The sequence below is a fragment of the Hemitrygon akajei genome, chromosome 3 (assembly GCF_048418815.1).
Source record: "Hemitrygon akajei chromosome 3, sHemAka1.3, whole genome shotgun sequence".
Lineage (NCBI taxonomy): Eukaryota > Metazoa > Chordata > Chondrichthyes > Myliobatiformes > Dasyatidae > Hemitrygon > Hemitrygon akajei.
In genome coordinates, this window is record NC_133126.1 from 122,188,240 (window position 1) to 122,202,032 (window position 13,793).

At 49.0% G+C, this 13,793-nt stretch overlaps 1 protein-coding gene across 27 annotated transcripts in view; it reads left to right on the plus strand.

Moving 5' to 3' along the window:
- kif1aa (kinesin family member 1Aa) overlaps positions 1 to 13,793 on the plus strand; it is a 399,876-nt gene that overhangs the window by 213,835 nt on the left and 172,248 nt on the right. For all 27 annotated transcript variants that reach the window (XM_073040705.1, XM_073040709.1, XM_073040710.1 and 24 more), the window contains 2 exons: positions 10,004 to 10,080; positions 10,865 to 11,044. In XM_073040705.1, coding sequence (XP_072896806.1) covers positions 10,004 to 10,080; positions 10,865 to 11,044 — 257 coding nt within the window. The remainder of the gene's footprint in view (positions 1 to 10,003; positions 10,081 to 10,864; positions 11,045 to 13,793) is intronic.

Consider the following 13,793-nt stretch of genomic DNA (forward strand, 5'->3'; position numbering starts at 1 on the left):
CGTAGACATGCTGTATGATCTCAAGGAGCTGGTGATTGGAGGGATGGTGTAGACATGTATGATCTCAAGGAGCTGGGGATTGGAGGGATGGCGTAGACATGTATGATCTCAAGGAGCTTGGGATTGGAGGGATGGTGTAGACATGCTGTATGACCTCAAGGAGCTGGTGATTGGAGGGATGGTGTAGACATGCTGTATGATCTCAAGGAGCTGGTGATTGGAGGGATGGTGTAGACATGCTGTATGATCTCAAGGAGCTGGTGATTGGAGGGATGATGTAGACATGCTGTATGATCTCAAGGAGCTGGTGATTGGAGGGATGATGTAGACATGCTGCATGATCTCAAGGAGCTGGTGATTGGAAGGATGGTGTAGACATGCTGTATGACCTCAAGGAGCTGGTGATTGGAGGGATGGTGTAGACATGTTGTATGAACTCAAGGAGCTGGTGATTGGAGGGATGGTGTAGACATGCTGTATGATCTCAAGGAGCTGGTGATTGGAGGGATGATGTAGACATGCTGTATGACCTCAAGGAGCTGGTGATTGGAGGGATGGTGTAGACATGCTGTATGATCTCAAGGAGCTGGTGATTGGAGGGATGGTGTAGACATGCTGTATGATCTCAAGGAGCTGGTGATTGGAGGGATGATGTAGACATGCTGCATGATCTCAAGGAGCTGGTGATTGGAGGGATGGTGTAGACATGCCGTATGATCTCAATGAGCTGGTGATTGGAGGGATGGTGTAGACATGCTGTATGACCTCAAGGAGCTGGTGATTGGAGGGATGGTGTAGACATGTTGTATGATCTCAAGGAGCTGGTGATTGGAGGGATGGTGTAGACATGCTGTATGATCTCAAGGAGCTGGTGATTGGAAGGATGGTGTAGACATGCTGTATGACCTCAAGGAGCTGGTGATTGGAGGGATGGTGTAGAAATGTTATATGATCTCAAGGAGCTGGTGATTGGAGGGATGGTGTAGACATGCTGTATGATCTCAAGGAGCTGGTGATTGGAGGGATGATGTAGACATGCTGTATGACCTCAAGGAGCTGGTGATTGGAGGGATGGTGTAGACATGCTGTATGATCTCAAGGAGCTGGTGATTGGAGGGATGGTGTAGACATGCTGTATGATCTCAAGGAGCTGGTGATTGGAGGGATGATGTAGACATGCTGCATGATCTCAAGGAGCTGGTGATTGGAGGGATGGTGTAGACATGCCGTATGATCTCAAGGAGCTGGTGATTGGAGGGATGGTGTAGACATGCTGTATGACCTCAAGGAGCTGGTGATTGGAGGGATGGTGTAGACATGTTGTATGATCTGAAGGAGCTGGTGATTGGAGGGATGGTGTAGACATGCTGTATGATCTCAAGGAGCTGGGGATTGGAGGGATGGTGTAGACATGCTGTATGATCTCAAGGAGCTGGTGATTGGAGGGATGGTGTAGACATGCTGTATGATCTCAAGGAGCTGGGGATTGGAGGGATGGTGTAGACATGCTGTATGATCTGAAGGAGCTGGGGTTTGGAGGGATGGTGTAGACATGCTGTATGATCTCGAGCTGGGGATTGGAGGGATGGTGTAGACATACTGTATGACCTCAAGGAGCTGGGGATTGGAGAGTTGGTGTAGACATGTATGATCTCAAGGAGCTGGTGATTGGAGGGATGGTGTAGACATGCTGTATGACCTCAAGGAGCTGGGGATTGGAGGGATGGTGTAGACATGTATGATCTCAAGGAGCTGGGGATTGGAGGGATGGTGTAGACATGTATGATCTCAAGGAGCTGGGGATTGGAGGGATGGTGTAGACATGTATGATCTCAAGGAGCTGGTGATTGGAGGGATGGTGTAGACATGCTGTATGACCTCAAGGAGCTGGGGATTGGAGGGATGGTGTAGACATGTATGATCTCAAGGAGCTGGGGATTGGAGGGATGGCATAGACATGTATGATCTCAAGGAGCTGGGGATTGGAGGGATGGTGTAGACATGCTGTATGATCTCAAGGAGCTGGGGATTGGAGGGATGGTGTAGACATGCTGTATGATCTCAAGGAGCTGGGTATTGGAGAGATGGTGTAGACATGTATGATCTCAAGGAGCTGGGGATTGGAGGGATGGTGTAGACATACTGTATGATCTCGAGTGGGGATTGGAGGGATGGTGTAGACATGCTGTATGATCCCAAGGAGCTGGTGATTGGAAGGATGGTGTAGACATGCTGTATGATCTCAAGGAGCTGGTGATTGGAGAGGTGGTGTAGACATGCTGTATTATCTCAAGGAGCTGGGGATTGGAGGGATGGTGTAGACATGCTGTATTATCTCAAGGAGCTGGTGATTGGAGGGATGGTGTAGACATGCTGTATGATCTCAAGGAGCTGGGGATTGGAGGGATGGTGTAGACATGCTGTATGATCTCAAGGAGCTGCGGATTGGGGAGATGGTGTAGACATGTATGATCTCAAGGAGCTGGTGATTGGAGGGATGGTGTAGACATGCTGTATGATCTCAAGGAGCTGGTGATTGGAGGGATGGTGTAGACATGCTGTATGATCTCAAGGAGCTGGTGATTGGAGGGATGGTGTAGACATGCTGTATGATCTCAAGGAGCTGGTGATTGGAGGGATGGTGTAGACATGCTGTATGATCTCAAGGAGCTGGGGATTGGAGGGATGGTGTAGACATGTATGATCTCAAGGAGCTGGGGATTGGAGGGATGGTGTAGACATGTATGATCTCAAGGTGCTGGTGATTGGAGGGATGGTGTAGACATGTATGATCTCAAGGAGCTGGGGATTGGAGGGATGGTGTAGACATGCTGTATGATCTCAAGGAGCTGGGGATTGGAGGGATGGCGTAGACATGCTGTATGATCTCAAGGAGCTGGTGATTGGAGGGATGGTGTAGACATGCTGTATGACCTCAAGGAGCTGGGGATTGGAGGGATGGTGTAGACATGCTGTATGATCTCAAGGAGCTGGGGATTGGAGAGATGGTGTAGACATGCTGTATGATCTCAAGGAGCTGGGGATTGGAGGGATGGTGTAGACATGCTGAATGATCTCAAGGAGCTGGGGATTGGAGGGATGGTGTAGACATGTATGATCTCAAGGAGCTGGTGATTGGAGGGATGGTGTAGACATGCTGTATGACCTCAAGGAGCTGGGGATTGGAGGGATGGTGTAGACATGCTGTATGACCTCAAGGAGCTGGGGATTGGAGGGATGGTGTAGACATGTATGATCTCAAGGAGCTGGTGATTGGAGGGATGGTGTAGACATGTATGATCTCAAGGAGCTGGTGATTGGAGGGATGGTGTAGACATGTATGATCTCAAGGAGCTGGGGATTGGAGGGATGGTGTAGACATGCTGTGTGATCTCAAGGTGCTGGGGATTGGAGGGATGGCGTAGACATGCTGTATGATCTCAAGGAGCTGGTGATTGGAGGGATGGTGTAGACATGCTGTATGACCTCAAGGAGCTGGGGAATGGAGGGATGGTGTAGACATGTATGATCTCAAGGAGCTGGGGATTGGAGGGATGGCGTAGACATGTATGATCTCAAGGAGCTTGGGATTGGAGGGATGGTGTAGACATGCTGTATGACCTCAAGGAGCTGGTGATTGGAGGGATGGTGTAGACATGCTGTATGATCTCAAGGAGCTGGTGATTGGAGGGATGGTGTAGACATGCTGTATGATCTCAAGGAGCTGGTGATTGGAGGGATGATGTAGACATGCTGTATGATCTCAAGGAGCTGGTGATTGGAGGGATGATGTAGACATGCTGCATGATCTCAAGGAGCTGGTGATTGGAGGGATGGTGTAGACATGCTGTATGACCTCAAGGAGCTGGTGATTGGAGGGATGGTGTAGACATGTTGTATGATCTCAAGGAGCTGGTGATTGGAGGGATGGTGTAGACATGCTGTATGATCTCAAGGAGCTGGTGATTGGAGGGATGATGTAGACATGCTGTATGACCTCAAGGAGCTGGTGATTGGAGGGATGGTGTAGACATGCTGTATGATCTCAAGGAGCTGGTGATTGGAGGGATGGTGTAGACATGCTGTATGATCTCAGGGAGCTGGTGATTGGAGGGATGATGTAGACATGCTGCATGATCTCAAGGAGCTGGTGATTGGAGGGATGGTGTAGACATGCCGTATGATCTCAAGGAGCTGGTGATTGGAGGGATGGTGTAGACATGCCGTATGATCTCAAGGAGCTGGTGATTGGAGGGATGGTGTAGACATGCTGTATGACCTCAAGGAGCTGGTGATTGGAGGGATGGTGTAGACATGTTGTATGATCTCAAGGAGCTGGTGATTGGAGGGATGGTGTAGACATGCTGTATGATCTCAAGGAGCTGGGGATTGGAGGGATGGTGTAGACATGTATGATCTCAAGGTGCTGGTGATTGGAGGGATGGTGTAGACATGTATGATCTCAAGGAGCTGGGGATTGGAGGGATGGTGTAGACATGCTGTATGATCTCAAGGAGCTGGGGATTGGAGGGATGGCGTAGACATGCTGTATGATCTCAAGGAGCTGGTGATTGGAGGGATGGTGTAGACATGCTGTATGACCTCAAGGAGCTGGGGATTGGAGGGATGGTGTAGACATGCTGTATGATCTCAAGGAGCTGGGGATTGGAGAGATGGTGTAGACATGCTGTATGATCTCAAGGAGCTGGGGATTGGAGGAATGGTGTAGACATGCTGAATGATCTCAAGGAGCTGGGGATTGGAGGGATGGTGTAGACATGTATGATCTCAAGGAGCTGGTGATTGGAGGGATGGTGTAGACATGCTGTATGACCTCAAGGAGCTGGGGATTGGAGGGATGGTGTAGACATGCTGTATGACCTCAAGGAGCTGGGGATTGGAGGGATGGTGTAGACATGTATGATCTCAAGGAGCTGGTGATTGGAGGGATGGTGTAGACATGTATGATCTCAAGGAGCTGGTGATTGGAGGGATGGTGTAGACATGTATGATCTCAAGGAGCTGGGGATTGGAGGGATGGTGTAGACATGCTGTGTGATCTCAAGGAGCTGGGGATTGGAGGGATGGCGTAGACATGCTGTATGATCTCAAGGAGCTGGTGATTGAGGGATGGTGTAGACATGCTGTATGACCTCAAGGAGCTGGGGAATGGAGGGATGGTGTAGACATGTATGATCTCAAGGAGCTGGGGATTGGAGGGATGGCGTAGACATGTATGATCGCAAGGAGCTTGGGATTGGAGGGATGGTGTAGACATGCTGTATGACCTCAAGGAGCTGGTGATTGGAGGGATGGTGTAGACATGCTGTATGATCTCAAGGAGCTGGTGATTGGAGGGATGGTGTAGACATGCTGTATGATCTCAAGGAGCTGGTGATTGGAGGGATGATGTAGACATGCTGTATGATCTCAAGGAGCTGGTGATTGGAGGGATGATGTAGACATGCTGCATGATCTCAAGGAGCTGGTGATTGGAGGGATGGTGTAGACATGCTGTATGACCTCAAGGAGCTGGTGATTGGAGGGATGGTGTAGACATGTTGTATGATCTCAAGGAGCTGGTGATTGGAGGGATGGTGTAGACATGCTGTATGATCTCAAGGAGCTGGTGATTGGAGGGATGATGTAGACATGCTGTATGACCTCAAGGAGCTGGTGATTGGAGGGATGGTGTAGACATGCTGTATGATCTCAAGGAGCTGGTGATTGGAGGGATGGTGTAGACATGCTGTATGATCTCAAGGAGCTGGTGATTGGAGGGATGATGTAGACATGCTGCATCATCTCAAGGAGCTGGTGATTGGAGGGATGGTGTAGACATGCCGTATGATCTCAAGGAGCTGGTGATTGGAGGGATGGTGTAGACATGCTGTATGACCTCAAGGATCTGGTGATTGGAGGGATGGTGTAGACATGTTGTATGATCTCAAGGAGCTGGTGATTGGAGGGATGGTGTAGACATGCTGTATGATCTCAAGGAGCTGGGGATTGGAGGGATGGTGTAGACATGCTGTATGATCTGAAGGAGCTGGTGATTGGAGGGATGGTGTAGACATGCTGTATGATCTCAAGGAGCTGGGGATTGGAGGGATGGTGTAGACATGCTGTATGATCTGAAGGAGCTGGTGATTGGAGGGATGGTGTAGACATGCTGTATGATCTCAAGGAGCTGGGGATTGGAGGGATGGTGTAGACATGCTGTATGATCTGAAGGAGCTGGGGTTTGGAGGGATGGTGTAGACATGCTGTATGATCTCGAGCTGGGGATTGGAGGGATGGTGTAGACATACTGTATGACCTCAAGGAGCTGGGGATTGGAGAGTTGGTGTAGACATGTATGATCTCAAGGAGCTGGTGATTGGAGGGATGGTGTAGACATGCTGTATGACCTCAAGGAGCTGGGGATTGGAGGGATGGTGTAGACATGTATGATCTCAAGGAGCTGGGGATTGGAGGGATGGTGTAGACATGTATGATCTCAAGGAGCTGGGGATTGGAGGGATGGTGTAGACATGTATGATCTCAAGGAGCTGGTGATTGGAGGGATGGTGTAGACATGCTGTATGACCTCAAGGAGCTGGGGATTGGAGGGATGGTGTAGACATGTATGATCTCAAGGAGCTGGGGATTGGAGGGATGGCATAGACATGTATGATCTCAAGGAGCTGGGGATTGGAGGGATGGTGTAGACATGCTGTATGATCTCAAGGAGCTGGGGATTGGAGGGATGGTGTAGACATGCTTTATGATCTCAAGGAGCTGGGTATTGGAGAGATGGTGTAGACATGTATGATCTCAAGGAGCTGGGGATTGGAGGGATGTTGTAGACATACTGTATGATCTCGAGTGGGGATTGGAGGGATGGTGTAGACATGCTGTATGATCTCAAGGAGCTGGTGATTGGAGGGATGGTGTAGACATGTATGATCTCAAGGAGTTGGGGATTGGAGAGATGGTGTAGAAATGCTGTATGTAAACATTAGCTTGGTCATTTCTGGGGGAGAATTTCAAGCCGGAATCAAATAAAATGGACAACTGCAGGGTATGATCAAATTGTGATATTCATCAGTTTAGCTACTGAATTATGATAATCTCTATTTGAATTATAAGGAATGGATTATTGAAGGCAAGTTTTAATTAGAGATGAATCCCTACTGGGAAATCGGAGTACAAGGTGAGCAAACTCCCCAAAAAGCAAAATGATTGTGATATGTGGGTTAAAATTGACTCACTTGTGTCAATCATCTCTCCTTTTTCACTTGTGGAAATACCCGTACCTGCTATTTGCCTTAATCGTTCTTGACTATAACAAACATCAGAAAGATGTATCTCTGGTGATTGATCTTGTTGGTTAGCATCACCTATAAGGAAAATAGCTGTTCCACATTCATAAAATACTCTTCAGAAGAGGTGAGGAGTTGCCTTGAACCACATTGTAGAGGAACTTTCACAGTGCTAAACACAGGGAGTTCAAGATATTTGACCCAATGATACTGAAGGAATGTTGATGTATTTCCAAATCAAGAAGAAAAGGGATTCAGTGCTTTCCTGGTGTATATGATGAATAAACTCTTCTTAGGCTTCCAGCCGGGTACAGGTATCGATTATAAATGATGTTTCGATGATGAACCCTGCCATCTTCTTCAGGAATGATGCCTGAGCATGTCTATTCTGGTGAGATTTATATCCCCATAGTCCATCCTTCCTGATTCATTAATCCTCATGCAATCAGCTTTCCACTCTCCCACCTTGCTTACAATCAAATTCCTGTTCTTAAAGCGACATCTTCACCTTTGTTAAATTCTTTTCCTCTAGTATTATTTCAATGGCTTCCTTTACCAGGCGGTCTCAAAAGCCATTTGCATGGCACAGTAGTTTTGTGCCATCAGAGCCAATCCTATGGCTATTGCACCTGATGCAAGGTGGAAACTGCAACAAGAAGCATAGGAGGTGTATCCGTTTGGGTTACACAGAGAAATCGGTGATAGCAGAATATTTCATTCAGAAGGCCAGAAGATTGACTTTGACGGCACAAAACTACTGTGCCGCGCCAATGGCTTTTGGTACCACCTGGTGAAGGAAGCCATTGAAATAAAACTAGACGAAAAGAATTTTAACAAAGACAAAGGTCTCACTCTAAGTAAGAACTGGAATTTGATTGTAAAGAAGGTGGTAGAGCGGAAACCTGATTGGATGAGGATTAATCAATCTGGAAGGACGGTTTACGGGGTATAAACACCACCAGAGTAGACATGCCCAGGCATCATCCCTGAAGAAGATGACGGGGCTTGTCATCGAACCATCAGTTATAATTGATACCTGGACCTGGTTGGAAGAGTTTATTAGTCCAAATCAAGATCTTTGGAGGGAAACGTGTAAAGATGGTGTTCCCATATATCTGCTCTTCTTGAACTCTTCTAGTATTCAAAAATTAGCACTTGCTCTGATGCCATTGATGATCCTTACTGCACTGAGGGTGTGCCAGTGACAGAGGTGGTAATGGATGCTGGGTGCCAGTCAAGTGTCATGGATGGTATTCAGCATCCCAAGAGTGTCTGGAACTGCACTCACCTGCCCAACTGAAAGGCTCTATGTCCCACCCCTGGAGAGCCTGCTAGGTATGGTTTATGCTTTGGGATGTCAGGAAGTGGTTCACTTACCAGAGAATATCTAGTCACTGATCTGCTTTTATAGCCACAGGTTTTTTTTTGTGGCGGGTCAGCTAAGTCCATCACCATTTGTAAACCTTTCAATTTGTTAGGGAATCGATATTGTAGGAGTTGGTACAGCTACCACCTCTTGTAGGTGGTAATTGTCTCACAGGAGCCTGTCTGAATGTTGTCTGCATGTGAATGCTGACTCCTTCATTATGTAAACAATTGCATAGGGAACTGAACATCCCTACTTATGAACTTTTCTTGAAAGGCAGGTCGTCAGTGAAGCAACTGAAACTGGCTCACTCCTGTGGTGATATGTTGGGGCTAGAAGGTTAAGCTGCAACAGCCACAACCATTCTTGTATGAGGCAGGACTCTAGATAGTGAAAGTTTTTTTTTGGTACAAGTTGGACGAGAATTTGGACTGCATTGTACTAAAGTCATTCAAGTGCTCTCTTGATGTAAAGGAAAATTATTCCCTCCACAGCCCTGGAATTTTGCATCTTTGGGAAAGGCTGTGATGGATTCTGGAGCCAAAATTAAGCATCATGTTATTGATGTATACTTAATGCCATCAACCACTTCATCACTTTTCTGTGAAGTGACAGTGTGCCGATGCGATGGTGATTATATACTGTAGTTTTCATGAGGAGCACAATGGCTGCCCTCAACTCTTGGTTGCACACAAGTGAGGAGATGACGCTCTATGTCTTGTCATGAGTAATGGGGTGAAGGTCTGTTCTTCGCTCTGGCCCCTCTTCATTGCCATTCCAGCATTCCATAAAGAAGGACACCTGTATTTCTATTTTTCAAAGTGCTAAGGAACTACTTTGTGAGTTGTAGCCAGCAGAGCAGGTAATCCAGCAGCTAATTCAGACTCTGAAAGATCCCATAGCAGTGATGAGGTAAATCACCAGTCAGTCTGCTATTTTGATGTTGGGTAAGGAATCAATATTGGGTAGATAACTTTCCCTTCTTCAAAATACTGCCATGGGATCAGTACAGACATCAGAGACCATAGAATGGGCTGTTGGTCGTCAAAAGGCCACTGCCAATAAGTGTGACTCTTCATCATGGATTGGATCTTCAGGGAACTGCAGCCTGACGTTCTGGTCCTGGACCGGAATGTAATGATGCAAGTGCATGTTAGCACCAGACTGTACGTGCTTTGCCTCAATTCCCCAGTTACCCCCTACCCACACCCACGCTGGTCTAGCTGCTTTGAAGAAATGTTGTGGAGAGTGTTACTGCCCGGTGTTGCTCTGTAGGGGAAGTGGTGCGCTAGTAAACCTGTCCCCTCACTTGTCTCTTTTTTCTCTGTTGCAGCTATTGTTAACCCGAAGCAACCCAAGGAGGCTCCCAAGAGTTTCAACTTCGACTACTCCTACTGGTCCCACACCACGGTATGTAGCTCAGTAAGCACTTCCCACACAGCTTCCCGCCATCACTCTGCGTTAATAATGTGGGGGGATCTGATAGGATGTTTTGAGGGAACGTTCCTTTGCCTCTGACCTCTGTATTCACTATGTATTTCATCTGCTTGGAGAGGCTCCCTGGGAATTACAGTTCCTGTCCCCAGCTGATCTAGGAAATGCTTTTAAACTCACCCATTATCTGTGGAATGAGGAATTCCTGCACCAAGCTACTTACCCAGAGCAAAGCAGCTGAATTCCCCCCAGAGCCCATTTGCAAAGAGTCGATGGGATATATTACTGCAGCCTGGGATTCCTCATCCATCCCAGCTCACCCTTCTCTCCACCCTGGTTAAAGCACACAGACTGGGAATGTCAGAAAAAACATGGACAATTTTTTCCCCAGTGGTTATATTCTCAATTGATCATTTGGTAACAGGGGAAAAGCTTTGCTTCTAATTTGGGCTCACAGTACAAGCATTTCAATTGTGCAGCGTAAGTTATTCCAAATCCAGCCTATCCTGTAGCTGACTAGGGGGTGTTTGCTCAGTTGAGATGACCGATTTTGGTTATTGTTTGATTTTCCCTCGGAGGCAGGTACATATGGAGTTTCTTGATGCAGTGGGAGTTCAGAGCAAACATTAGGCCTCAGCTCCTCAGTGTCTTTAAAAGATGAGTGTGGCCTGTTTTGGGTGAAAGGATAGGAGGGAGTCTGAGAGGGAGGGAGTGATAGAAGAGGATAAGTAATAAACACCTCTTTGTTCCCCGGTTGCAGCCTGCCGATATCAACTATGCATCACAGCAGCAGGTATACCGTGACATTGGCGAGGAGATGCTGCAGCATGCCTTCGAGGGCTACAATGTATGCATCTTCGCCTATGGACAGACTGGTGCCGGCAAATCCTATACCATGATGGGCAAACAGGAGAAGGAACAGCAAGGAATCATCCCCCAGGTAAAGGGCAAGCATCTGCAAGCTCATCTCAAAGTGTTGCTATCCTTGTCAGTCAACGGTGTGACACTGTCCTCCACACACAGACTACAGACTGTGTGACACTGTCCTCCACACACAGACTACAGGCTGTGTGACACTGTCCTCCACACACAGACTACAGGCTGTGTGACACTGTCCTCCACACACAGACTACAGGCTGTGTGACACTGTCCTCCACACACAGGCTACAGGCTGTGTCACACTGTCCTCCACACACAGACTACAGGCTGTGTGACACTGTCCTCCACACACAGACTACAGGCTGTGTCACACTGTCCTCCACACACAGACTACAGGCTGTGTCACACTGTCCTCCACACACAGACTACAGGCTGTGTGACACTGTCCTCCACACACAGACTACAGGCTGTGTCACACTGTCCTCCACACACAGACTACAGGCTGTGTCACACTGTCCTCCACACACAGACTACAGGCTGTGTCACACTGTCCTCCACACACAGACTACAGGCTGTGTGACACTGTCCTCCACACACAGACTACAGGCTGTGTCACACTGTCCTCCACACACAGACTACAGGCTGTGTGACACTGTCCTCCACACACAGGCTACAGGCTGTGTCACACTGTCCTCCACACACAGGCTACAGGCTGTGTCACACTGTCCTCCACACACAGACTACAGGCTGTGTGACACTGTCCTCCACACACAGGCTACAGGCTGTGTGACACTGTCCTCCACACACAGACTACAGGCTGTGTGACACTGTCCTCCACACACAGACTACAGGCTGTGTCACACTGTCCTCCACACACAGACTACAGGCTGTGTCACACTGTCCTCCACACACAGGCTACAGGCTGTGTCACACTGTCCTCCACACACAGACTACAGGCTGTGTGACACTGTCCTCCACACACAGACTACAGGCTGTGTCACACTGTCCTCCACACACAGACTACAGGCTGTGTCACACTGTCCTCCACACACAGGCTACAGGCTGTGTGACACTGTCCTCCACACACAGACTACAGGCTGTGTGACACTGTCCTCCACACACAGACTACAGGCTGTGTCACACTGTCCTCCACACACAGGCTACAGGCTGTGTGACACTGTCCTCCACACACAGGCTACAGGCTGTGTGACACTGTCCTCCACACACAGACTACAGGCTGTGTCACACTGTCCTCCACACACAGACTGCAGGCTGTGTGACACTGTCCTCCACACACAGACTACAGGCTGTGTGACACTGTCCTCCACACACAGGCTACAGGCTGTGTGACACTGTCCTCCACACACAGGCTACAGGCTGTGTCACACTGTCCTCCACACACAGGCTACAGGCTGTGTCACACTGTCCTCCACACACAGGCTACAGGCTGTGTCACACTGTCCTCCACACACAGACTACAGGCTGTGTGACACTGTCCTCCACACACAGACTACAGGCTGTGTCACACTGTCCTCCACACACAGACTACAGGCTGTGTGACACTGTCCTCCACACACAGACTACAGGCTGTGTGACACTGTCCTCCACACACAGACGACAGGCTGTGTCACACTGTCCTCCACACACAGACTACAGGCTGTGTCACACTGTCCTCCACACACAGGCTACAGGCTGTGTCACACTGTCCTCCACACACAGGCTACAGGCTGTGTCACACTGTCCTCCACACACAGGCTACAGGCTGTGTCACACTGTCCTCCACACACAGACTACAGGCTGTGTGACACTGTCCTCCACACACAGGCTACAGGCTGTGTGACACTGTCCTCCACACACAGGCTACAGGCTGTGTGACACTGTCCTCCACACACAGGCTACAGGCTGTGTGACACTGTCCTCCACACACAGGCTACAGGCTGTGTGACACTGTCCTCCACACACAGACTACAGGCTGTGTCACACTGTCCTCCACACACAGGCTACAGGCTGTGTCACACTGTCCTCCACACACAGGCTACAGGCTGTGTCACACTGTCCTCCACACACAGGCTACAGGCTGTGTCACACTGTCCTCCACACACAGGCTACAGGCTGTGTCACACTGTCCTCCACACACAGGCTACAGGCTGTGTGAAACTGTCCTCCACACACAGACTACAGGCTGTGTCACACTGTCCTCCACACACAGACTACAGGCTGTGTCACACTGTCCTCCACACACAGGCTACAGGCTGTGTCACACTGTCCTCCACACACAGACTACAGGCTGTGTGACACTGTCCTCCACACACAGGCTACAGGCTGTGTCACACTGTCCTCCACACACAGGCTACAGGCTGTGTCACACTGTCCTCCACACACAGGCTACAGGCTGTGTCACACTGTCCTCCACACACAGGCTACAGGCTGTGTCACACTGTCCTCCACACACAGACTACAGGCTGTGTCACACTGTCCTCCACACACAGACTACAGGCTGTGTCACACTGTCCTCCACACACAGACTACAGGCTGTGTCACACTGTCCTCCACACACAGACTACAGGCTGTGTGAAACTGTCCTCCACACACAGGCTACAGGCTGTGTCACACTGTCCTCCACACACAGACTGCAGGCTGTGTGACACTGTCCTCCACACACAGGCTACAGGCTGTGTCACACTGTCCTCCACACACAGACTACAGGCTGTGTCACACTGTCCTCCACACACAGGCTACAGGCTGTGTGAAACTGTCCTCCACACACAGACTACAGGTTATTGTGTCCCACACACAGACTATAGACTGTG